Genomic DNA, 27556 nt, shown 5'->3' on the forward strand with positions numbered 1-27556 from the left:
TATCAGGAACTGTGGGTGCTCTTTTTTTCCATAGCAGTGCTAACTTGGCACTTATCCACAATGGATTTTGCAAATCATGAAGCTGGATGAGCCTTTGTTGCTTTTTACATGTTGTCCTGGTATTTGAAAAGAGCTGCTCTGAAAGCTGCTGGATCTTATTACAGTCATGATCTCAGCTGCTGGCAGGGTTAGTTACACCAGTCGACTTCACAGAGGCACGCAGCACAGGAGCCGTGTTGCAAGAACTAGCGGCAGAGCATTTCAATAACCGTCTGTTTAACTTATTTGCTTAGCCATTTGTTTAATACTGATCTATTATTTTCTCCTAAAAAAATGAATACTTAGCCAAGAAAAAAATGTAGAAGAGAGTACCACACCAGCAGGAGAGCTCTGCATGCCTGTGTGACCCTACCATGGAGGTACCAGGAGTGGAGATGCAGCCAGGGAAAACACAGAATCCCCCCAAGAGAAATCACCTGGTTGCATGGAGGGAGGGAATTCTTGCCTCTTTGGGACATGGCAGGATGGAGGTGGTTGCTCCACACTACTTGCAGACAAGACATAGGATAGCATCCCCCAGACTTCTTGTACTTTTGCATGAAATCCTACTATATAGTCATTATGTCCTTGGTGACTTTTTCACAGTACTAAACTTTAAACCTCCTGTAAGGTGGGATATGCTTCATTGTGAGTGTGAGTGGGAAAATATTGATTGCCAGAAGGCAGTTTATATATTATTATAATAATTGTTGATGATTTTCATCTAATTTATATTGAGATATTCAAAAGACTTAAGGGCAGCAGGAATCTTGTACATATGCATTTCCCCTGTCAGTAGTGTCCATATTTCACAGGGGCATGAATTAATAGATACTTCTGGGTAAGAAATGGAAAATTATTTCCTCTATCTGAAGTAAAGTGCCCCCTTTATGCTATGCTGCCAGCCTTCCTTGTTAGCATTGTTGTAGCACTGACTATTTAACCAGAAGAGAAAAAAAAATAATTTTGTGTTTGAGTGATCACTCAAAATATTGCTCTGTCTTGGAAAACGAAGTTAGTGGGATTTACAGAGTAGCTTATTGGTGCAGGGAAAAAGCCAAATTAGATTTAGATCAAGTTAGACTTGGCTAGCCTGAAGTAGCTAGGCAAGGTTGGGTTAGGGTTGGGTAGGGTACAGTAGGCTAAGTTAGGATAAATTGGGCTAGGCTGGGCCAGGTGAGAGTAGGGTGGGCTAGGCTGTGTGAGGAGCATGGCTGGCAGCGTGGAGACGTTTGAGGTTAGAAACTCCCTTCTCGGAAGTGCAGTACTGTTCCTGCTTAGTGCTACAAAAGAGTGACGTTGTGGGTGGGGGAAGAGGAAAGAGGAGGGGTGATATCCCAGCGAACAGCTGCTGCAGCTGTGAAGAGAAAAAAGGAGGAAGATCAGGAGCAGTTGCAGCAGTCTGACCCCCGTGACAGGTAATGTCGCTTGTGCAGAGATGTCCTAGGCTGCTCATCAGGAAAAGGAAGGAAAAACAAAGCAGAGCGGGATTTGCCTGTGAGAGAAAAGCATGTCTTTCGTGCAGGGTCTCAGCAGCTCTCCTTCCTGAGCTGCAGCACTTGCAGCTTCCCACAGGGTGGGAGGGGGAAGGGGCAGAAGTTCAGACCAGTGTGACTTAGAAGGAAACCGTGAAGGGGCTTTTCTAGCAGACCTTTTCTAGAGAATTAAATAAATCTAAAAAAACATTGTTGCCTGGTTTCAAGGCAAGGGCTGCTTTGTCACGTGCAACGAGCCGGTCTGGGCTCAGGGAATGCAACCAGGAGTGCAGCTGTTGCCGTGGCAGGGAAGTGCCCAGCCCACATAGGCCCTGGTTGGGAAGGGTGGACCCCTGGGGGAGGCCTCATTTGGCACAGCCACTGAACAAGGTGCAGGCTGACCCGCTGCCCAGCCACGGTGTCATGGTTCTGCTGCTGAGCAGCAGGGAGGAAAAGAAGCTTCAGAACGTCTTGCCTGTATAAGATCAGAATAAGATCAGAAAACCAGTGTTTCACCTAGGGTTCTAGGTTTCCAGCTCAGAGCCAGAGAGGGAAAGGTGAGCACTGCCACTATGCAAGGCAGTATTGATTGCTAGCATTTCAGTGTATGTGTTATAAAATAAGTCACAGTAGGTAATGTGGAATTGAAAACCAAAACAACAGACCTTCTGTATCTCTTTACTGCAAGTCCCATGTCTTTTTCTTTCACCTGTTATCAGAGTACTGTGATGTGCAATGCCTTCAGTCTGAGAAACATTAAAAGCAATCTGGAAGCACTGAAGTGCACCATACTACAGACAACAAAGGCAGTAGAAACTCCATTTTGCAAACCAGGCACTGAGGAGGCAGAATGAGATTGGCAAGGTCAGTCAGTGAGCCTAAACTGAACTGCTGTCCACAGGCAGTTGCTGGACTTGCTGGTCTATGCTTTTCCTGCAAGGGTGCTGCAGCCACAGGCTCTGTGAGGTGAATGTGGAGTGGTGCCTGCTGTGAGTTGAGCAGAGAAGGAAATCTAATTAAAACCTCTAATTAAAATCTCTTCTGCCAGTGGCCAGTCAAACAGAAGCATGTGGATGAACTTTATCTTGTGACACAAAACTGACAGAACAGGGTGATAGGTTAACTTCAATCTGCTCCTGATTACCTAGGAGAAGGGTCTGGCCTTAACACCCTGTAGGTGAGGAAGATCACAGGGAACAATTACATTTCCATTTCCTGTGATTAAACTGATACTACCTTTTATTCTTTGCAGATTTATTCGCATCTGTCAAAGTAATCTCTTTGGTCTTGGTAACTTTTGTGTAAGTATTAACACAGTGGGATGAAACCCCATTTTGAGATCAGGAGAGTTCCTTCACTCAAAGAACATCAACACATGAGAGATCAGTCTTCCAGGTAACAAAATAGCACAGTTCCTGCCAGTACTTCTCTATGCTTCATGGGCAATAATGGGGCTCTCTATAACAACATCATGTACATTTAAAAGGTCATGAGTTTAACATAGAATGGGTGCCATAACAACTAAATGCTAGCATGAAGCTGCAGTTACAAACATCTTGGTTACATTCTGCTTAGCTAAGATTAGGCTGTTTAAAAATTGCTAATATGATAATATCTAGCCAGTGGATGGAAGAAGAATTCAGAAAATAAAAGCCTGAACTTCTGAAAGACAAGTTCTGAGGAAAAGAGAGAGATTTAGCAGATGTGATAAGCTCCAGAAGAAGAGAGAGACCATGTACTCAGTGCAAAGCCCACATGGCAGTATGGGGCCAAACGGACTGGCAGAGATGCTGACTGGAAAGCCTTAAAATTTTTATGATGATTTCTATAACTTTCCTACCATTACAGGCTACAGTAATAAGGCAGTAAATCCCAACAATATATATTTTTTTGTCTTTTTGCCATGTACAGCATCCCACTTGTTTTTCTTTTTTTTTTTTTTCTTTTACCACATGTCTAGCAAGAAAGCAGGTGGAATTTTAGGTCACTTGGTCTCACTGGATTTCAGTCCAATTCAGCTGTATCATAGTTTTCACAAAATAAAAGTTTACGGATTATCTCTTGTCTTGGACCTTCAGTGTCCTACTTTCATAGTATCAAAGTGCACTGATATCTCTTTGGAGGCAAATTGTGCCAGCAAATCCTTCTGTGCTTGTAGAAGTAATTATTGGAATAGCAGCCATCCTGTGTATCAGGAAGAGAGGAAGAAAGGCATTTACTATGATAACCATAGGATATACTTTGATTAAAAATCTAGGTCAGATTAACTAAGTCAGTTTGGAAAACAACAACAAAAATACCACCAACAAAACAACACAACCATCCATATTCTTGTTATTTATAACCTTAGTACAATATTGGGAATGAATTATATTCATTTATAATGTTCAGATATTCCAAAGCATAGAAATTCACTTTGTTTATGTGTGGACATAAAGGAGAAAACGTTTGGTGGCAGACATTTCAGGATGACACAAACACATGGGATCAAGGAGCAAGATATCTTAGTACTTACTGAGACAGAGAACCAATTGGTGAAACACACTGTGATGAATTCTAATAAAAAAATTAATAAATTCATTTCCAAAAAAGATAGTCCTTTTTGTAGCTGGAAGACAGACAATCATCCCTCTACAAAATAAGTGAGAAGAAAATGTATTTATGGGAATTGAAATTAAATATCTCCAGAACCTATGGCATTCTATAATCAGATCATTTGGACTAGATGATTTTTCAAGGTCCCTTCCAATCCCTGACATTCTGTGATTCTGTGATTATCTATTAAAATAAAATCAGAATATCTGTAAAAATTTGTCTGCTTCAACAGATGATTCAATTTATTAAATGTAACTTGAAAGTGTGCAGAATGACACAGCTGAGAATTTGCTCTATCAAATAGCGTTTTTGTGCTCTTTGCATCTGTTTTAATTTCCATGGAGTTAAGTGGAAGGCATTATTTTTGGAGTTGTATTTAAATAATACAGTTTGCTTTAACATTTTCACCTCCACAGCTTTACCGTGAAGACCTACCTCTTTGTGTATGACCTGATGCAATTCTGTGGGCATTCCTGGATATTTACAAATATGATCATCAGGTACATGTCGTTTGGAAAAGGTAGGATTCGTTCTGTATTTCCCTTAAATATTTTAGAAGGCGGTAGTATAGAGAAACTTAAGAAAATGTAGACATATATAGCTCTGTCGAATACCATGGGCTGTAATTTTAATTAAGAAAAGCATTGTTTCTTTTCATTAAAAAGGATGAACAATTTACTTGTATATTGCATCAAAATTTGAGCTTTTTAATATTCAGTGCCAGCAACATTTGATTTAGATGCAGACCTATATGTGAATAGGTCAAGTCATTATAGTGAGTATCAGTCCAATTGAAGCCACTGGGAGGGAAGATCTTTGTAATTACTGCACACAACTTTGCATCTCCCAAAACTTCACAGCATATTTCTCTTTCAGTTTTAGTTGTCTGAAGTTAATGCACAAAAATAGAAAACAAATGACTGGAAATTCAAAATAGTTTTGGCAGTTGTGGATACATAACATACATATTTTGTGGTCTTGTTGATTTAGGAGGTATCATGGGTACAGATACAGGCAGGAACTTCAGCATCTCCCCATATTTTATGCTTTTTCATGTTTAGAAATATCCTAAAGGGATATCTGTGAACCAACATATCCTGTGCAGTGTCTGCCAGTGCATCAAATATAGACACTCTCATTCTTCTCTCTGTTTCCTGCCTCTGTGTGAGATCTGCCTGAGGGTAGGGAGGCCCTTCAGAGGAATCTGGATAGGCTGGATCGCTGGGCTAAGACAAATGGGATGAGGGTCAACAAGACCAAGTGTCGGGTCCTGCACTTTGGCCACAACAACCCCATGCAGCACTACAGGCTTGGGGACAAGTGGCTGGATGACTGTGAAGAGGAAAGGGACTTGGAGGTGTTGGTTGATGCTCGGCTGAACATGAGCTGACAGTGTGCCCAGGTGGCCAACAGGGCCAGCGGCATCCTGGCCTGCATTAGAAATAGTGTGGCCAGCAGGAGCAGGGAGGTGATCATCCCCCTGTACTCAGCACTGGTGAGGCCGCACCTCAAGTACTGTGTTCAGTTTTGGGCCCCTCACTGCAAGAATGGCATCAAGGCCTTGGAACTTGTCCAGAGAAGGGCAACGAAACTGTTGAAGGGTCTGGAGCACAAGTTCTATGAGGAGTGGCTGAGGGAGCTGGGGTTGTTTAGTCTGGAGAAGAGGAGGCTCAGGGGAGACCTCATTGCACTCTACAACTTCCAGAAGGGAGGTTGTGGTGAAGAGGGGTTTGGCCTCTTCTCCCAGGCAACAAACAAGACCCGGGGAACTGGCCACAAGTTATACCAGAGGAGGATTAGGTTAGACATAAGGAAGAACAACTTCTCTCAGAGAGTGGTCAGGCACTGGAATGGCCTGCCAAGGGAGGTGGTGGAATCGCTGTCCCTGGCAGTGTTCAGGAGGTGTCTGGATGAGGAGCTGTGAGATCTGGTTTAGTAGCTTGTGGTAGCAATGGTAATGGGAGGACGGTTGAACTGGGTGATCTTTTAGATCCTTTCCAACCTTGTGATTTTGTGATTCTATGATCTGCAGACACAGCAGGCTGCCTTTTTCCCTCTCTAAATCTCTGCTTCTGCTACCTGAAATTTTGGTACAATATGAACTCTATTTCTTGTAATTTCCAGGTGCAACAGGCGGAATCAAACTCAGCAGTTAGTCTGGATTTTTTCTTTGTAACCAATTCCAATTTTCTTCTTTATTTTGCCTGTAGATTCATTGGCCGACACATTTTACTCCATTGGGCTTGTGATGCGCCTTTGTCAGTTGTTATCTGTACTGGAGATCCTACACATTCTCATTGGCATTGATAAAAGCCGTCTCTTCCCCAGGTTTTTGCAGGTATGTCCTTGGCTGTATTCTACAACATATGTAATTCTGAACTAGCCATGCTACTCTGAAAGGTCTGGATGTCTACCTGTGCGATTTATTTTGCTTTAGCAGCAGGTTGAGCATTATGATATCTTGAGGTCCCTTCCAGCCCCTGTAATTCTGTGGTTTGCTGGTGTTTTTTATACTGTCCTCTTGCTTTCTGTTGGGAGTTCAACTAGGTTTTGGAATTTTTTTTTTTAATGCATCAGAAAAAGTAAAACTGTTGACTTGAATTTACCTTCAAATCTTTCTAATCTTTAACATTTGAATAATGGTGAAACTGGTGTTGCTCTCTGCAGTCAGAAGGTAGAAGACTAAGAGTAAGTTAGTTGTGTTTTTAGTTTTCTGAATAGTCCATTTTTGCCAAGTGACATATTACAAGGGTGAAGATGTTCCTCTTTTAAAATCTCCATTAGAGATGGACTGACTGGTAGAGATCTCTGTTCTTCATGCTGCTCATGCAGTATGGTATCAAATTTGCCAAAAACAATTAACTGCTTTTTCTCCCTGCTTAAATCCATACATTCTTATACTAATCAGGATTTTTTTTTTTTTTTTTATTTTATTTTAAAAGCATCCAATCTCATATATGTATAATCCTTTAAAAAATTTCATATCATTTCTTGGAGAGAAGAGCAGTCCAGTAAGCCTGCGTGGCATTAGAGTGAGGTCTACCCAGGCAGAGTTTACACATTCCTTAACCCTGACATGGTCCGTTCTTTTCACACTCATCCCAATGGAAGCAGAGATCAGGGAAGCCTGCACACACACTGCTGTGAGCCAGCACAGAAGATAGCAGATGTGAAGTGTGAGCGAGAAAACAGTGATCTTTCTTGGGTACTGCCATAGTGCAGTATTATCCAGGGCAACATTAACAAGGTGAGTCAGGGAAAGGTTTGGCACTGTGACTCTCAGCGTTTGCCCTTTGGTAAAGATATATTTGGATCTTTACTTGGCTATTTCCCCCTCAAAAAAACTGTCTTATCTTGATATTAACATCACTTTCATGCTATCCAGATAAGGTGCACAGACTTCTGAATACAGGCTGTTTTCATTTGTGTTGGTCTGTTTTTGCTGTGACAGTACAGCTTAGGCATCTGTGTGCTTACATTAATTCTTTGCCATGTCTTCCTCTGCATCTTGGGAAGAGGAGATATTTTCCATAATGCACTGGGAAAAAATGGTAGAGAGGCTTATCCTACCACAGCCTGCTGGGCTACTGCCAATAGTGCACTGTAAGGCTGCAATAATTTGGTAGTGGTTGTGCAGTTCTTTTTTTCCATTGCTGGTTCTGACTGTAAGTGTAAACAGTATCCTTAGATGCATCCCTGGGGGTGTGCATGTTCATGCACATCCACAGTTAAGTTCATCTCAGAGATGAGAACAGGTGGCAATGGCAGTGCTGTGGGAGCACATGGACAGAGGTAACATCACCTTCAATAAAACCAGCTACAAATGCAACCCTGTGACAGCTGATTTTTCTGCAGACTATATTGCAGAAAGAAGCTTTTAGTGGAGTGTGAATGAAGAATTTGCAGGGAACACGTCTAGATACACATTACAGACAGTGCAAAAGCAAGCTCAGGGGTGTTTTCAGAAAAACCAATTTCGGACAGCCTCATTGAGGGACAGTTTCAGACCGCCAGAATTGTGAGAAGAAGGTAGGTCAAGGCCAAGCCACACAGCAAAAGAAAGACAGTTCTCATGTGATGGGTGCTCTTGAGAAAGGGAAGTGAAGGGAGGGCCACAAAGCTGGTGCAAATGAATGTCCCTCATGGCATTTGCAGACTGGGTGACTGAGAAGAGGCCAGGAGACAGGGTATCACGTGTCATTGCAGTTGCCAAAGCAGTGAAATGTAGTATTCTTCTGCCCAGGGAGTAAAAACAGATGGCACTGGTACTTCAGCAAGAGATGTAGGGAAAGACTGGTGTTTCTAAGAGTTTCAGGTACTAATGATACTGCATAGTCACTGTTGTTAGTAAATGGAAGTGAATGTGCAAACCTGCTCCTGCCCAAGCCTCAGCTAGTCTGATCTGTTCTGTTTCACTTACTTATTTAAATGCCCAGGCTGCCTTGTGCAAATTTACCCTCTTCTACAGCACTTGCTGTATCCTGTGAGAGACCAGTGCTGGGACAGGAAGGAAACTCCAGTTTAACACAAAGATCAAGAAGGAATTAAAAATGAAACCGTTTTATTTATGCTTTGTGATGTGTTAGCACATACTTCCCTTTTCTGAACATGAAAACACTGGACTTCTGGTTTTGCTACTTTTTTTTTTTTTTAAGGGAGTAGTGACAGAAAAGGATGTATTTTCATTTGTGCAAGAGACAGATGATCTATACAAATGAGCTGCATCTTAACAGTTTGTATATGTATGTAAACCTAGGTATATACATTCGTGTATGTGTGCACACATATGTATTTACACAATTACAGATATGTGTGCCTAGGCTCACACCAAGTGACATTTCCTGGAAGTGCCTCTTCCTCAGGTAGCACTGTGTCCTTTCCCTTGCTTCAGATCTCTCTGGACTCTCACTATCCCATCATTTGAATGGGTAACCCAAATTGTGAGTGCTATGAAAGAAAAGGGCACAGTGTTTTGACAGGGAGTAGGTATAAGTAGAAAGGCAACCTCTTTGTTGGTGTGGAAATGAAGTATGCTGTCCATCTTCCTGAAGCCATCACAACCACACTGGCAGCTAGACTTGCATGCTCACAAGAGTATCCTCACAAGTTTGCTCCATTGCAAGACCACGGGTGGTTTTCACTTTCAGACTCCATGGCTGCTTTGTGCATCTCACGGCATGTTGGCTGAGACTGGTGTTTAGCAGGAGCAGAAGACCTGCCCAGAACCTGCTCTGTCATGGTCAGTTCCCCACTATTGCAGGCACTTAACCTGCTTTACAGTCTGATCGTTGGCTTCATTTTGTGCAGTCAAGGTGGCTTATTTCCCCAGCTCTGTCCTTTCCAAACAAGAGTCCTGTGGTGGAGGATATGTCTTTGAGCTCCAGTCAGACAGTACTTGCTGCCTCTTGTGTATCAGTCTGTGCCCAAGGAGAGGAGCACCACAGCCACTCCTGCTCTGAGACCATGAAGCTGCTCTGTTAATACTGGCTACATTGGCCAGTGCTCATCGTTCTGAGATTGGGGATGGATGTCCTCTTGTCTCATTGGAATGGCATCCTACTGCATGTCCTCTTGCCTCATTGGAATGGCATCAGTTTCCAGCCACTCAGCCTCTGTTTTTTGTAGCACTTTTCCACCCAGCACCACGTCCTGATTAGCAAGTGATTCTTTGGAAAATCTGCCAGCTCTCACAGAGAAAAATGTGTTGAACTTTTCATTGTTGTGATAAAACTTTTGTCTTCAGGTGAGACATTCCCTGTGGCAATTCCTTGAAGTATCTTTCACACTAACAGAATTGCAGAATTCTCTCTCCACAGCACAGCCTGATTTTAGGGTCTGTAACAAACTGCCCCCAGTACCAGCACTGTACTCCTTTACCATTCTTCACCAAAATCCTTTTAACTCAGTTTCTTTTCTATTTATTCTCTGCAGCACACAATCCCATTCAATATTCCACTTCTTTTACTTGCAAAACCCCCCCCAAAAAACAAAACACACTTATTTTTAAATTATTGAGCTGTAATATTGCTACAATATGTTTTAAGCTGGAGCACTGCCTGTTCAATCTATTTTATATCTTTTCATTTGTAAAGGAATACCTTTTGGATCAGCTAAGGGTCAGCCATTAGGAAAATGTTATGTCATAAATGTTATGTCAACAATTGATATAAACGATGAGGTAAAAACCATTTCTTCTATCCAGGAATAAGAAAGGAAGAAAACCAAGTAATTTAACTTTTCATCCTAATTTTTGGAAATCTCCCGTGAGGGAGATCCTTCAAGATTCAGATCTCCAAGCTATGGAAACAGTGCTGGGAATGTGACATTAGTGCTGTCTGGCATACAGTTTTGCTAAAATAGCATATAAATGAGAGTTATTGAAGATGCTAGCCCAAGTTCACAATTCTTTTTTTCCTTTCAGATCACTGAGAGAATAATTGTGTTGTTTGTCGTGATCAACAGTCAGGAAGAAGTTCAAGGGAAATACATTGTGTGTGTTTTATTTTTCCTTTGGAATTTATTAGATATGGTCAGGTAAGAAGTCAGTAGTGAAACTGTGAAGGGAAAGTGGTTTGTTCTTGCAAAAAAAGCCTCACCACTGTGTTGTAGGTTCATCATTTCACTATATTGAAATTGTCAAAAAAAAGTTTTTTTCTATTTTAAAAAAAGGTTAGACTTGATAAGCTGCTTACTAATTTTTATAATAATTGACATATCTGAGAGACAGAGCAATTTACAGAAGCAAATCAGTGCATTAACATTTCTAGTTCAAAGGACTTTCTTAACAAAAAGAATGAAGAAAATCCTAGCAATCTACTGAGGAATGGCAGTTTCCCAGTGTGATTTACAATCCCATTGCTTTAGTAATTAAGGGCACAGCTATTTGTTTTAATATGTCATGTTGATCAAGACAGTTGGCACAGTAAGGCAGCACCTGCAGAAGTTATTCCTGAGATTGAAAAGTTATTCTGCATTTAATTGCACTGTGCTTTATATGGAAAGCCACGGAGCTCCTGCTACAGAGAGCGAGAATTTTGGTGTAGCTACACGCATAGGGAGAACTCACAAGAGACAAAAAGGACACAACACAGTTGAGGATTTTTATCTCAAAAGATTTGTGTGATGACCATGGTGTAATATAACAGTGCAAATTCCATCTTGCTGATTTTTGCTTTGATATGTGCAGTCAGTAACGTTTTTCAAATGTTACTTAAGCTTCTGTGAGCCTCAGTTGGTAGACTGACAGCAAGGAGGGTAGATGGTATTAAGCATTCAAACAAGGCAAAGCCTACATGATAACCTCCCAACAGGAGCAGATTTTTTTATGGGTTACACACTGCCTATCCATCTAAAATAGTCCTCTGCTATTTCGAATACATCATTTTGAGGGCTGACTGGAGAGTAGGTATTTGAGCAATAGAAGAAATGTTTGTTACAACAGACCTGGAAAAGGAAAATAGCTGGTAGGATTGATAAGAAAGTCTGAAGCTGAAATAAAATCTGTTTGTACTACATGCATTAATAAACCACTTGTTATCTTGTTTGGATCACCACTCTATTTATTTTTTAATTTAGTAAAGCCAACAGAGTAGAACTTAATTTCAAATGAAAACAATCTGCACAGCCAGGGAGAGGCCAAAAGTGTAAATAATATTGGCTATACAGTCCTGTTGATGCATAATAGTCCTGTAAATACATAATTATTTTACATTATTGTTGAACAACAGAATCCAACTTTATGGCAGTAACAGTGGCTCTTTGATAGGTAGATAGGATATAGTGGTTGGAAGCAGCAAGCAGCAAGTGTACAATTAAAACATGAATGCATAAAATAACTCCTGCTGACTTAGACATCTTAACTGGTTTATTTTACAACATCTGTGCTGTGGTCTAGCAACTCAGAGGAGCATTATACATTATTCCATCTCTCAGCACATGAGTCTTGAAGTATTACCAAACTCTAGCACACAGTTCTTTAGGGACATAAATACCCCGTGCATTAGGGCTAATGATACACTGATGGCAAATACTGCAAAGTTTTCCATATCTGAGCTTTCTTGCTTATATCATAGACAGTCCAGGGAGGTATATAGAGAGGGAGTAGCTGTCGCCTTTTCCACTGGATTGAGGTTAAGCCTTAGAATCACTAACTTAAAAAAGAGAGAAGTTTTATAGGATAAGCTTGAGAGAAACTGATACATTTCTAGCCTGCCAGTCTCCTACATTCCAGGAATTAGTCTAATTAATTAGTAGAAGATATATGAGGTTTGTTTAATGCTGGCTTTATCTGTCAGAAACAGTTCTGGTTAACACTGGTTTATCCTTTTTTAGATATCTCTAGCATTACCACGGGACAAAGAGCCTTTCAGGCCAAAAAAATGAATAGACAAGCTTCTGCACTGTCCGGAAAGCCATTTATTACTTATAGGTCACAGAAACTCTCTATCTTTAGCTCACTTTTGGAGACTGAGGTCCTAGGCATTCAGGTCTCCTCGTGGGAGACATCAACATCAGCAGCCACAGTAAGAATAAAATGCTGAAGTGCATTGGAGTGTTACTACTATATATATATATTTTTTGTACCTTCTGAGGCCCAAGGGAGGGGCAGCCATATTACAGAAGAGTAAATACCTGTGTGCACTCAGCTGTTCAGTCTCTAGCAGTGCTGTAACCATTCCAGCAGACATATATCAGCATTTTCTTAATCCAACCAGCAGTCTTGCTGCACATGCCCCTCTCTTGTAACGTGCCCATCTGAAATCTGTTGTCTGATGGACTGAGTTGGAATCATGTGCACTTTGGGCTGGAGAGCAGTCTTGCTGTCTGCCTGCTCCAGGTTAGCACTGCAAATAACACTTCTGAAAACTGTGAACCATCCATTTTCAACCTGAATGAGAGTATGAACAAGATTTCTGAAGTTATGCTCTGAAATATTCTCAGATGGATAATCCCATACTGTTCTGCAACCCCCTCAGATTTTTCAGTAATGCTTCTTTAAAGACATGCTTATTCCATCTGAAATCACCTACTCTTCCTCTTGCTGTAGGTACACTTACAACATGTTGGCAAGGATGGAAATACAGTACTTACCACTGACATGGCTGAACTTCTCACTGTGCATCCTGCTCTATCCACTTTCAGTTCTGGCTAAAGGTATGGAGATGGGATGGGGGACCAACACAGATTAATTTATATCCTCTCCAATAAAATTTAATCTGTTGAATTGTCATTTGTATTTCTAAGACACTTCTGTGTTGCCAAAGCAGACATAAATGTTTTTGTACAGTCTAATTAACCTTTGTGTCACTTGTCTTTTCTGTAACTTCTTTCTTCTTAGGAGTTCTCTGTTTTTTAAGAGTATGGTAAAACACACAGATGCCAGACTGACTGTGTTAGCCTACAAATAACGGTGCTGCTTTTTTTCCCCACTGAGGCTGACACTATCAGCTTAGCTTTCCTAGCCACTTATCATGCCTACATTGGGAAATGTGCCCACTGAGATCATATAGGCAGCAGCACAGCTGAAGCAGTGGCAGAATTTTTTTACGAATAGTAAAATCTCCTAATTCTTGTGTTAATAGAACTCTCAGACCTACAAAACTGAACTCATGGAATGTATACCTGTGCACATAAATGACGTGGTAAATTCAGCATACAGTATGGTTATCTGTGCCTTATTGGTCTTTTTTACGATGATCTTCCACTTCTTTTGACTAAAGGCTTACCATGTTATTTTGCAGCATTTGTGATCTGTGTATCACTGCCTTATTTTGAAACCTTTGGCACATACTCCGTCAAGCTGCCATTTCCATTTGCCTTCTCAGTCTACTTCCCCTATGTTCTGAAAATGTACCTGCTAGTGCTGTTTACAGGTAAGTATCTCATCCTTCAGAAAGCCAGGTCTCAACACAAGTGTAGTGCCCTTGACAACTAAAAATCACAATCAAATCAGTGTAGCTCCTTTCAGTAACTAACTTTCTTTGCAATACCTCCTGTAGGGTACTGCAGGATGGGTCATGCCCAGTTGATTTGAATTCAGATGTTTTTATGCACAAATAATTGATTTTGCAAGAAACATGGTGTGTGTGTTGGAGAGATGTATATATATATATATATACATATATATAAATATACATATACATACATATATATATATAAATACATACATTTATATATATATATATATATATATATATACACATATACGTATATATACGTATATAAAGTTCTTAAATTATCTTAGCCTTATACAAACTTTGGAAGTTTTCTTTTTAATCAGTTCCTATTTGGTCATATTCTGTGCTATGCTTTCTCACTCATTACTCTCAATTGATGTGAAGACTTACATCTATATTAAAACTTGTGTGGATTTTAAAAAAGCCAAAAATTGCATATAAACTGAGCTTTTTCTCCTTCACAGCAGTGTACTGTTGTAAAATTTGGACTACAACTAACCTTGCGGCTAAGCCTTTGTTCTGTTATTGGCTTTGAGGCTAATTGGAAGAATCTCGTCATTGTAATGTAGTGTTCAGATTTTATGTTCATGAAAGGGACTGTTCAGAGTTGCCATACAAAGGCTTGTATTATTCCTCCTACATGAACTGAGGGTGCTTTGGACTACCTTCCCTTGTTCTTACACCATTTTGTGTTTTAATTCAGGTATGTGCTTTATCATCCGGAACCTCTTCTCAGAAAGGAAGGCTCACCTAGAGACAGGCAACTCCAAAAAGAAAAGAAGCTAAGCTGATACTTTGTTTTGAAATACGAAATTTATTCCCAGAGGGCTAGTACATGTCATAGGCAGAGAAAAAGAGACAAAGGTTTTCCATGCATAAATCCTGTTTGCATGCACGTCATCCAGCTGTGTTGAATCTTCAGAAAAAAAAACATCTCTAGTGCTCCTCAAAAATGGAGCAGCTTGGAATTACAACTTGTTACTTTTGAAAGTTTTGACTTCGATTGTCAGGATTTTTAAAAATGAATATTTTTCTAATAAAAGAGGACTCAGGAAAAAAAATACAGAAGAGTGCCTTCACCACAGTTACACTAACAACCCTTATTTTGGTGTTAATTCTTGCTTCATCATCATCGGGTATTCTGTAACAACAACAACAACACTTAATGTATTATATTAAGCAAGCATGTATGTGCCTTCTATATATAAATTGGCTATAATGGGGATCTCTCAAAGAGCTGAAGCTGGAAGCTTTGCATCCTATGAGATTCATATGCTGATTACCTCAGACATTCACAAAAGACCCCTGACTCTGGCCCATTCTGCCAAAGAGATTCCAGCAAAGTAAACCATGAGGGCAAAAGATCAGGTACTCGGGTACTGAAATATCCAAGAAAAGCTTATCATCACTGTGCTGGTAGACACTGAGAATCTTTTTCATTCATGTGATTTTTCTTCCATGCTGAACAGCAAACAGATAAGCAATAGAAGTGTGAGTTGATAATGTGAAAATACTGACCATCAAAAAAGTCATATGCAAAATTCTACCAGTTTTACTTAAGTTCACTCCCTTTTTTACTTCTACTGGACTTGTGAGGAAGCAACCAGAGCATAGTCTTTTGAATTTGGGAGTCACGAACATATGGCAGCCCAGGAAACCCTGTAAAAAGGATAAAACAGACTGTACTTGCTGCAGAAATAACTGCATAGGAATGTTTCTTATGTTTCATCCATATTCCTATCATACCTTCATTTTACTTCATGGAGCTGGGGGAGAAACTGAGGTTTTTTTTTTTTGTTTTTTGTTTTTTTTTTTTTAAGTTGAATGAAAACTGGGGAAACAATGGAGGAGTTGAAGGGGAAATTAACACTATCAGATTACAGAGAGGCTGTTAGTATAACTTTCTAAACCATGCTCTTAAGAGGGTGTTCAGACTGTTTTAAGTAGCAGACAAGTGAGACTGGTCTTGACCTACTATAATTTTTATTTAATATACGTGGCAGACAATGCCTGCAGACTATTGTGACCACTGGGATATAATGCAAACCATAAGCAACGGGATCCTACATGCAATAGTTTAATTGGGACCCTGGGTATTTTGAAAGCACTGCAGACAAGAGTTAGTAATTTAGATGTTGTTACAGAAACAGAGGTACTTTCACTTTGGACTTTTGCCTGACCCAAACCACTCCAAATGCAGACAGTCTGAACAAAGAAAAGGATAAGCAACTGAAAGTTGATGGTAATTTCAAAGGACAGAGTTGAAACAGGAACACTTCACAATCGGATGACACTGTAATATGCAGAGTGAAACACGGACATTTACCCTCTTGGTGATTCAGTTGAACCTTTTTGATCTAAAACCAGAGTTGATAGTACAGGAAGGATGTGGAGCTGTTGGAGTGGGTCCAGAGGAGGGCTGTGAAGGTGGTCAGAGGGTGGAAGAGCCTCTCTTATGAAGAGAGGCTGAGGGAGCTGGGCTTTTTCAGCCTGAAGAAGAATGAGTTCTGGGGAGATGTCATTGCAGCCTTCCAGTACCTTGGGGAGCTTATAAGCAAGAGGAGACAGACACTTTACATGGTCTGACAGGGACAGGACAAGGGAGACTGGCTTTAAAGTAGAGGGGAATAGACTTGTGTTAGATGTTAGAAAGAAGTTCTTAGAATACTCAGAGGATGGTGAGGCACTGGCACAGCTGCCCAGAGAAATTGTGGATTCTCCGTCCGTAGGGGTGCTCAAGGCCAAATTGGGTGAGGCCCTGGGCAGCCTGGGCTGGTAGGAAGCAGACCCGCTCACAACAGGCGGTTGGAACTGGAGAATCTTCAAGATCCCCTCCAACTATTCAGTGACTCTGTAGGAGGAAACATGACATCTTATATTGGGTTTATGCAGCACAAGGGATGGCTTCTGTTAGAAGAGGTTCACAGCTGTGACCTGGCCAGAGGGCTGGTATGAGATGACTCCAAAACAGCTAGCACAGGACACCAATGAACCTATTAGCATTGTGAGTAGTGCTTCTGTGAAAATGTTATTTAAGAAAATGTTAAAAACTGTGCATACTAGCTGTGAGGGAGAGGAGTGAAAATGTGTGAGAAGCAGCCCTGTGGGTGCCAAGGACAGTGCAGCAGGAGGTGCTCCTGGCACAGAGCAGAACTCCAAGTGCAGCAATGAAGGACTGCAGCAGTGGATGTGGACTCACTGAAGAAGCCACGGAAATGCTGGAGCAGCCTTTTCTTGATGGCCCCAATTCCACAGTGAAGACACATGCTGGAACAGCTCTTGAAATACTACAGTGCATGAACAGGGCCTGCACCAGTGCATATGCTGAAGGAGGGGTCCCACAGCAGTGCAGGGGTGCAGTATGAGAAGAAAGCAGCTGAAAAGACAAAGTGATATCACAATCCCTGTTTCCCATCCCCCCTGACAGGAATTAAGAATTGAAATTGAGCATGTAGGAGGGAATGTTTTTGTATTTGTTTATAACCACACTATGTTTATTTGGCAATAAACTGATCTTCCCCTGACTCAAGTTTGTTTTGCTCATGATGGTAAATGGTGAATTTCCCTGCCTTCGACTCAGCCCTACCTCTGAGATTTTCTTCCTGTTCTGGTTAGGAGGCTGGGTAAGCATCCAGCAACCAGCCTGCTCAAACCCAGCACAGATATTCATGTTTGCTTGTTTTAATATAAAAATATTAAAACAATATAAATAATATATAATATATAATTATTATATATATAATAATACATATATATCATATCATATATATATATATATATATATATAATATTAAAAATATTAAAACAAGTATTCTGCTTCCATTGCACTGATTCTAATAGCTGGCTAAAAGGCTGGAATCACAGAACAATTCTTTGAAATCACTGTGAGAAGGAACTCCAGCATATGAAGTTACTTACAGTAAACTTCCCCCATTTCTGGTGCACAGGTAACTTGGGGCAGACAAGAGGGAGATATAGGGAAGAAAGCTTTCAATGTGTGACCACAGTAGGCCACTGTAACTTCAACTCCACCTTATGTAATTTCTGGAAAGGTCAGGACTGGGCAGGCAAAAAAAAGAAGTGCCTCAAATACTGCCTGGCTTCTTTCCACCTCCAGGAAATAAAACCCTTGAACAAAATAAGCACTTTTCTTACATAACTATATAAAGACAACAAAGAGCCATCTCTATAAACAAGGGTGAAAGAATATCACTAGAAAGTGATATGATACATTAAACATTCATTTCAGGAACAGAAGCAAATCTACATTTGTCTCAGATTTAAAAAAATCTATCTTTATACAGCTTATGTAAGGTGAGACTGAATTCATAAGTATATATATGAAATGTGAAAATGGATTTGTATATAAAAATTAAAGAAACTTTTTAAGTTTTATAAGCCACTGTTCAGTGCTCTTTTTGCTTGCCTATATAATTCCTATAGAATGCCTATAGATTCCAGCAAGAATCACAAGAACTCAACCTACTGCCTGTTCCAGCTCCCTTTGCTGCCTCATCACACATCTAAACTTCAACTTTAACTTGTCCACCTCAGTCCTTGAAAGTCACTGTCTCCAGAGGAATGTTCTATTTTGAAAGAGATCACCTAGTAAGAAAAATAATATTCATTTCTTCAGCACCACCACACAACTGGAGGAACAGTCTCCCTTCATCACAGGATATGCATACGTTACCAGGAAAAGCAGCCCAACAGAAATGTGATAACACATAAAAGGATATACTACAAATACCCAACAGTGAACTTCTCAGCCTTTCAGAGGGTTGTATTTCTAACTAGCTTTCGTTTAATTCTGTGAGCTAACACACAGTTATATACTATGTTGGAATATTTCCACTAGATATATATATACCAAGTCAGCAGTTTGTGTACTGTTCTGCTATGCAAACAGTTATGCAGCACATGAGCGTTACCCACAGATTCCCCTTAAATGATCACACTTTTCATCTGAAGTAGAATGTTAATGCAGACACAAACTCAAGATGAGTGGAGCTGTAAGTTACTTTAAAATAGCACACTTGAGATGGCAGCACTAAAATATTTGGCTTTGTTAGAGATCACTTTGAAGAGCATAATGGTTTCAGTCCTTCTGTGCATTCACCTTTAGACTGTCTTTTCCACATACTGCTGGCCTACAGAGCAGGAAATTATCATTATCATCCACTACTTTAGAAATGCAAGCAAGCACTGTGGTAATTTTTTCACATATCCAATTGCTGAAACAATGCATCAAAAGCCAATAGCTGTTCCTTACAGCTCACATTGTTAGGTGGGAAATGCCTACAGTGAATTCAGTGGAAAATTTCTTCTGCACAGAAATGTTACCGGCCCTGAAATTAAGAGAATTCCTGTAAAGGGTTTGGCTCCAAGATAAAGGGCCATAATGCTTCCTTGCAGTAGAGTTTTGCAAGACATTAGAGTCCAGTACACATGCAGTTATTGTCAGTTAGCTTTCGTTTAGGGAGGACAATTGCTGAAGACAACTTTCCTCCTTTAAGACCTCTCTTCCCCAGACTGCAGAGGTAAAGCTCTTCTTGTATACAAAGTTGTGCAAAGGACACAAGAACAATTTTTAGTGGCAAAAACTGCAGTAATCCTGGAGCTGGGGGCTCCCCATGTCCTAGCAGACACTGACTTATTTAAACAGTCTTGATAAAGCTGTTGCAAAACTGACATGCGTAACACCCATTTCAGGAGCTGTATCCTACATACCTTTCCTGTGCCACTGCTGCACAAGGACATCAAGTTATTAGTAAAAAGCGTTATCAGTTGAAAACTAGTACTCATTCAAGTCTTTAAAACACACTTCAGAAAATAAGCCACATCCAAGCAGTTCTTATAATATTTTATTTTTTTCCACTTGCTCGACAAGGCACCAAAATCCCAGGTGTTGCTGAAACAACTTAAATGAAACAGCTGGATGCATATTTCTCGTTTAGATTCAGCACAGCTCAAACCATGCCAGACAGTCTGTAGGAGAATAACCCCACTAGTGAAAAGTTTTTTTTTTTTTTCATCATATGAGTCTTTGGGAGAGGAGAGAGGATTAAAAGTAATAATAATAGTAATAAAACAAAAAAGAAAGAAACCACTTGTGACAGGAAACATCTTTGAAATTAGTCCTCTCGATGCCTGAAAAGTAACTTTATGCTTTCAAATACAGTTTTCTTCACATAGTAAGATGTTGCAAGCAGCTACCAGCCATAAGCTTTAGTCCACACTGCTTTCTTCTTGAACTCTGCAAGAGATCTCAAGGCCAGAAGCGTAACTGTGAAGACAAGGAAAAATCACATTAATATGTGAAGTCTAGGCTGAAAAATATGTGCAAGTATTCTTCCTAGTTATTTTACTAGCAGGTATAGATTCACTTTCCCGTTTATTGACTCTTTTCATGACTTTCATTTCCTAGCCTGACAGCTTCTGATGCTACTTCTGCTATTCCCAGATATACTGGTCTCTACATCCCTCTGAAATGTCATGCTGTACAAGACCTTTTGCCTGCTTTATGGCATGTCTTCCACTGAAATCACATCTCATCACCACTTTCTAATTAGCTCATCACTTTGAAGCAGCACATGATCAACCAAGTCTGCAGGAAGCCTCAATTCAATGACCAGGCATCCAAGAGTAGTGGGGGATAGGAGATACTGGGAAGGACAGAAGCATGAAGTACAAGATCTTATATCCTCTGCTCAGTTCTCTGATTCACAGTGCAGTTCACTGCTTCTTTGATTCAAAAAGATCGTGCTTTTAAGCAGAATCTGGTTACCAAACTGCTCACGTTCTAGTCATCCAGGAAGGAGTCAACTCATCTCAATCATTGCACATTGAGAATATACTGTGTGCATCGGAATCTTCTGATTACAGAAAATTTCCCAACATCCATTAGCATGTTTCTGCTATACTAAACTTGAGTCCACTGAAGATAAGCAGACAGTCAGGGAATCTTTAGATTTATCAGAGAATGATCAGAAGTTGAAGACCTTCAAAAGCAAATCCTAGTAAAACTTATAAGCAGCTTACAAGTTGTGTTTAGGTCCAACAAATCAAGTGATTCAAAGGAAGTGCCTCGTGTTAATGGAAAGAAGGAAAAGCACATTTCCTTCACCAGAGAGTATTTATGGTGTCCCCTTAGAATCATTTGCACAGATTGTATCACACTTCTACATCTCAAAGTGACCAATGTAGAACAAGTTAGGGTCAAATTATGTAAATCAAAATATTGTGCATCTCCCATATTTATTTTTATCTTTCTTCTCAATAACCCCATTCCACCATTCTGTGACTCACTACACCAGTTAGACAACTATTCTGGCTGTCACTGTCTGTCTCTTCTCCCTTCTCCACAGTTCAGTTGCGTCAGAATAATTTCTGTTTTGTGATTTCTGTTCTAGAATTGGAGGCTTTACAAATAGTATGTTAATTTTAAAAAATAATTTCAAAAACAATTGACAGATCTATCACTGAATATCTTGTAGGACTGGATATCTCCCTTGGGACCACTGGGTTCCTTACATCTTCAGCAGGGTATCACAAGAGGCAGCAGATCAGATAGCGAAGTCTTTAAAAAGGTGTCACAGATAGGTACTCTATCTTATTTGTGAAGGTTCCCTTAAAAGACAAAATATAGCTCTCCCACATACGCTAATTGCATGGTTTCATCTTACTCCTTTTGATAACTGGATTTTTCTCTGTTATTGATAGTTGCAGAAAAATAAGGAACCGATTAAAAATACTCTACCTGTTAGCAGGTTTGTAGAAGATTCTGATAATGCTTCCTTAGGACTTTCCAACATACTGATAAGCCAGTCAATAAACTAAGGAAATAAAAAATATATTTTTTAAAATAAAAAAAAGATGACTTGAATTAAAAGAGTCTCTGTATCTAAAGAGCACAAATTCTTTTCAGTTTGATAAGCAACATCACACTGCTGCTAAATTTGAACAGTTATCTCATCAGAGTTAGTGGCCAATCAAGCTTCTGCCCAAACTAACCAAACTTCATCTCACTGTTAGTGTAATTCCAACTGCTGGATTTGGTACTTTTGTTCCATCCTACTATGTAAGCAATAGTTCTTTGTAGAAAAGAAGGCTTTTCTGAACTCTCTCAGTTCTCACTGTTTTTCTAGCAGTGTATGGTGCCTGCAGGAGAACATGATATTTCAACTTCATTGGAATGATCTTCAGAAGATGGTGTCAAATTCTTCTCTAAAGCCTAATCATGCATTTGCATGTTAACACCCCACTTATATATGTCACCTATATTCTGAACTCTGACTCTAGTGGGAATTCAAGGCACAGAAGCATGCAGGAACCAATCATTAGTGGTTCTAGCTATCAATCTATGGATTCATAATATTTCCACATATCTCAATGATAAGCAATCTGCAATAGGTTTGCCAAATTAAGCATAATTGTTTACACTTATTTTAATGACATACTTGAAAATAAAATGAAACTGAAATGTTACAAAGATCACTGATTGTTCTACATTGCCACAGTGTTGATGTCCAGCTCTAGTGGATCTGCCTTTTAGTGTTTACAAAACCAACTTGCTATCAATAGCCAATTCTCCCTCAAGAGTTTGGTTCTTGAAATGTTCCTTATATCTTTGTAACTCTAATTTTACTTGAGAAACTACAGTCAAATATTTTGAGACAAGTCATATCTAGTGTGAATAAAGAAAAACAAGATCAGATGTCAGGGGCACTTTAGACTTCAGCTGGCTACTTGGAATTGATTCTTTCTGACTCATGGAAAGAGCTTACCACTATGTGCAATCTTACCCTTTGTGTTTGTTCTTTCCAAGGCTCTTTAGCTAGCAAAAGGGAAATGCTGCTGGGAAGAAGAGTGAGTGTCTCCTGCATAGCAAGCTTGTCAGCGGGGTGCTTGCCAACACGATCCTCAAGCAATTCTGGTAATACTGTTTGGTGCTTCCATGGTGACCAGTCAGCACTGAGGCCAAGCAGTAATGGTGCACTATGGTCAGCCCAGGCCACCACAGAACCAGCAAACAGCCACAGAAGAAAATCTATAACCTGAAGAGGAAAAAGGTAAAAGCACACTTTATTAAATGAGTAATACAGGAGAAAAAAAAGAAATAACAAAAGGAGGTTTATTCAAAGTAATCAGCTGAAAATCCACCTAAGATTCAAAATGTAACAACTAAAAAGTTCTTAATATTCTCAATGGATTGAAACAGTGTAAGTTTTTTTTTTCCTCAATTCAAAATCAAACTAAAATGTCTGCAGAAAGAGAAGCAATAATACACTCTTTTAAAGCCATCCTTTGGTTTAATGCTGACCCACATCTCATTAAAATGGGCAAATAACATTTTTACAGTAACCTGATAGTTGGGGGTCAGGCTTGTGTGCTAAAGAAGCTGACAAAAATTGTAGCAATGCAAATAAATATTGCATCCTTGGTGTCCCAAGACAGAAGACTAACAGCTGAACAGATGTGATAAATAACAATGTTAGCACTCTAAAATTGTCCAAGCCCTCCCAAAGAAACAGTAGGAGATTGCAGAATTCTAATCTCCTTAGACAGTTCTACTTGTGAATTCAGTTTTTCCTTTAATTGTTCTGTATACAGCAAGTTAAGAGCAACAATTTCCTTTAGCTGCCTAGAACATTTCTCACAATTTAGATTTTATGGTTATTTAAAGTCAGAGTTTTAAATGCACACTCAGAATGTAAATTGAAAATGAAAGTCCAAAATATGAAAGCATAGCGAATAATACTCAGTGCTGAGAAAGAATACACCAAAAAAACTTTTTTCCCTGAAAGCTGCAAATTATTTTCACAGCATGTACCTCCTTAAGATGAACATTTTGTACAGGTGTTGACTTGTACGCTAAATTTCCGATGTAGCCCATCAAGTCCAGCAGCCAGTCCATCCTTTTCATCACTCCTAAAAGAATATTGGCTCATTTAAACTTCACAGCGCACTGTATTTCTTTAAAAATCAAGAGTGAGGAAACACAATGGCAACAACTGTGGAGGAACACCAATCAGCAATACCACTGTAACATTTGTTTCATGATTGCCACTGGCAGAAGGCATACAGGCACTTACACTGTACAAAGCCTTTGCTGGTAACGTAGACAACACACGTTATACATGCAGAGAAAGAAATGTTTAGCAAGATTAACTTCATGTAGCAGCAGCCTCCTCTGCAGACATGACTACTCCTGAAACCTAAAACCTCCCCAAGGTTTTTGCCTTGGGATCATTAACATAGGCAATGGAACTAAAATGTGCCCTCAACTTAATGAAAGAACATACTTCATTGATTTGGTCTTCTGTCCAAATTCAGTTCTCCCCCCTACAAACTAATAACCACCTCTGTCTTATTTTCAGCTTTGAGACTGTGTCATTACCCCCTCCCGCTGTTCTCCACATATGCCTGTTTCCACTTTGCCTCCTCTTTCATTCAGTGAAGGAACTCACTTCATTCAAAACTCAGTAATGGCTGAAGTTCTTCAATCACAGTTTGGACCTCAGGCATGAATGAAACAAAATACTTTGAAGTTCATCTGTGAATAGTCAGCCTGAGGTCCTGCAGCCATGAAAATGGGGAGACTTAATTCTTCGCTCCCTTTGTACTTGTTTCTTTGTTTATCCTACTGCCTGATTCTGTTACTTCCCTTACATCAGCCCCAGTGCTTATCAGAAGCTGAGGTGAGCCAACCAACATACAACCCACTAGACAACTATCAGTTACGGCGGGGAGGAAACAATTTTGTTTCCTGCATTAATTCAGCACAACAAGCTCAAAAGAGCAAGCTGTTCTCTTGGCTCAGCCAGGCTCACAGAAACACATTCTTACTTATTTTGTCTCACACTGCTAAGTTAGATATGAGCTCTGAAGGACAGCAGGATTGCGCTGGCACTGGTCTCTGGTGTGCTATGTATATTTCGAACATTACCCAAAATATTAGAACAACCGGGAGACACAAGATGTAGTCACAGCTGCGGTCAGCAAATCACACTTGCCTATGATAAGTGACTCATTGCTGATCCATTTCAGCATCTCAGAAATTGAGAAAATCATAAAAACAGCAATTGTTATAAGTATTTCAAAAGCTGAAAGATTCTGAAGATTGAGTAGTTTCCAGTGTGGAGAAGTTTGAAAACAATTGCATCAGACTATCTTAAAATTATAAAAATAATATTAGTGCAGATTCATTAATAGTTGTTGATACTGTTGTTAATCCTTATTTAAGGCTGGCCTTACCAGTGTTTTCATGGCTCACAATACGGGAGTGATAGAAACTATGCAAGAACATCCATACTGTAGACTCCTTCTGGTAATAGCCTGTCAAAGTATCAATTACAACACTCAAGTTCTTCAAAGGCAGTCTGCCTTGAGAAATCAAATACACTTTGGTGAAGATGGCCTTCTCCATATTGTTCTGCAAGCACAATAAGAAAAGATAAATCAAAATATATCTTATTTTGTGGAAACAGAAAAATAGGAAAGGGATTCTCTCTATAAAAACAGGGAAGGAATTATCTGATTATCTAGCACGCTTATTTTTCTTTCAAACAAATTGTGAAACCCAAAATTGTACATATTACTTTAATTTTACATGCACCTGAATAATTAAGCAAAGGGCAATTCAGTACAGTTTGATTGTTTCCATACTAGTTTAAGTTTTACACTCCCCTTTAAACTGAAATGAGCCATAGTGACAGTTCTTGAGATCCAAAATTTCTTGCATGACTGATTGCCTTTAGTGACAAAAGAGGTTTTCACAAACTGTTCTTTACTGTGTGGAAATAAGGACTCAAGAAAATGACAGTTCAGCTTCCCTGACCTATTTAAATGCTCGATTCACTCTCTCTGATCAGTGAATCTGCCAGCAGATGGAATAGCATGGCATGATGTCATGGATATTTGTTCATAAACACCCTCTCTGAACTCATGAAGCCCATTCACACAGGTTATTTCCTCAGCACATAGTATTTTTCAGCTGCTACAAGTTCTGCTGCTAGCTGATGTGGTGAGCTAGCACATGAAAGTTTCCATTGTTATCTTCAGCCATCTTGTCTATCAGGAAACACTCTGAACATGAATACAAATACAGCATATTAAGTCAAAATTAAAGACAGTTCAGTTGAAGCATTTCACTTTTTGAAAAAAGAAAAAAATTCAACAGCTCTCACTAGGATGCATTTACAATTTGTTTCAAGTTGGTAGTTATGTTAACACAGGAAGGCTACAGTCTTTTTTGCACTGCTGAACTAAGAAAATCTAACACCACTCCTATTCTAAATAACAGTCCAGTTCAAAGTCCTGGGGTGAAATCAGCAGTACTTAGCTGCCTTAATCAAGTTTTGGATGTGGACTGATCACTTTTGCTTCTCTTTGATGTTTGTAGAGTAGTGCCAGAAGTCTCATATGCAGGATACACTAAACAAACAATGTTCTTCAGCAGCTAAAACACTCCGATAAGATGAAAAATGGTAACATATGCTTATTTCATGTAATTTTGTGATAAAAGATCAGGAGAAAACTATCATTACCTTAGAGATCTGGACAATGCGATCAATCTCTGAATCAGCCATTTCTGAGATACATTTTGCTACACTGACATACATCTCCAGTTCACTTCTCTGCAACAGAAGAAAAAATGCACGTTTGGACACCTACCACCAGATTTCTTTTTCATTAAAACATGATATCCAGGAACTTTGTTAATGATCATGATGACAATTTAAATGCACTTCATGTAGGAACAAATATATACTCTTTTTCTTTTTTTTTTTTAATTAAACACTTTTTAGAACTGTCCTTCCTAGCAGATATTTTCTGTATCTAGGTAGTTCTTTACAACACTGCAAGATGTTGAATCTTTTGTTGAGAAAGAACATCTCTGATTATTCTCTACTACAGTTTCAGTACCATTTATTTCAATATCAGTACTGTTTCCTCATTACCAAGTTATTTAAGAGGGAAAACTGTATTAAAATGCCCTCACAACTCAATCGACAGAATATTTGAAAGTAACAAATAGAAAATATGCAGGAATCTTAACTGCTCTCACTAAAAATTTTTACATCCTAGTTCATGTTTCAAATCTGATGAGTCAGTGCAAAAAGATGGGATTTTACATCAGTAAAAATAACCAGTCAAAGTTTAGATGTCTCATACATTATTCCTTACCTGAATTTCATTTGGTAGAAGCTCAAATATTTTCTCAGTAGCCTGGCACAAAAAGCCCCAGCAGTACTGGGCAGGGTTTGGAATTTTCATAGCCTGCATGAGTCCCTGTAAAACACACTGGCAAATTTCTGGGTTTTTTGTGCGGTTCACTTCAAACTGTTGTATCAGAAACACTTCTGTAAAAGCCTGTAGCTTGTCTTCTGCAACATGTTTCATCCACAGGGACAGGGACGTGAAAAGGTATTTCTGTGTTTTTGTCTAAAAAGAGAATAGAAGGTGAGAGTGTCTTAAAGTTTGCTGTGA

General features: G+C 39.5%; 2 protein-coding genes across 4 annotated transcripts in view; one reads left to right on the forward strand and one right to left on the reverse strand.

Annotated features, from left to right (window-relative positions):
• Window positions 1-727: 727 nt before the first annotated feature.
• HACD4 (3-hydroxyacyl-CoA dehydratase 4) lies at window positions 728-17664 on the forward strand. The gene is made up of 8 exons (XM_031609988.2): window positions 728-1457; window positions 2767-2909; window positions 4526-4629; window positions 6320-6447; window positions 10531-10643; window positions 13156-13262; window positions 13850-13981; window positions 14769-17664. Exons 2-8 carry the CDS (start codon window positions 2836-2838, stop codon window positions 14849-14851), a joined length of 741 nt encoding a protein of 246 aa, XP_031465848.1. The 5' UTR covers window positions 728-1457; window positions 2767-2835; the 3' UTR covers window positions 14852-17664.
• A 2246-nt stretch (window positions 17665-19910) lies between these two features.
• FOCAD (focadhesin) overlaps window positions 19911-27556 on the reverse strand; it is a 100852-nt gene continuing 93206 nt past the window's right edge. For all 3 annotated transcript variants that reach the window (XM_031610002.2, XM_031610001.2, XM_090132672.1), the window contains 7 exons: window positions 27254-27511; window positions 26614-26703; window positions 25322-25499; window positions 23898-23995; window positions 22870-23121; window positions 21825-21900; window positions 19911-20351 (listed from right to left, as the gene is read on the reverse strand). In XM_031610002.2, the coding sequence (XP_031465862.2) occupies window positions 20278-20351; window positions 21825-21900; window positions 22870-23121; window positions 23898-23995; window positions 25322-25499; window positions 26614-26703; window positions 27254-27511 (1026 nt within the window). In that variant the 3' untranslated portion in view covers window positions 19911-20277. The remainder of the gene's footprint in view (window positions 20352-21824; window positions 21901-22869; window positions 23122-23897; window positions 23996-25321; window positions 25500-26613; window positions 26704-27253; window positions 27512-27556) is intronic.

The sequence above is a fragment of the Phasianus colchicus genome, chromosome Z (genome assembly GCF_987193195.1).
Source record: "Phasianus colchicus chromosome Z, bPhaCol1.hap1.1, whole genome shotgun sequence".
In the NCBI taxonomy this organism is placed as follows: Eukaryota; Metazoa; Chordata; class Aves; order Galliformes; family Phasianidae; genus Phasianus; species Phasianus colchicus.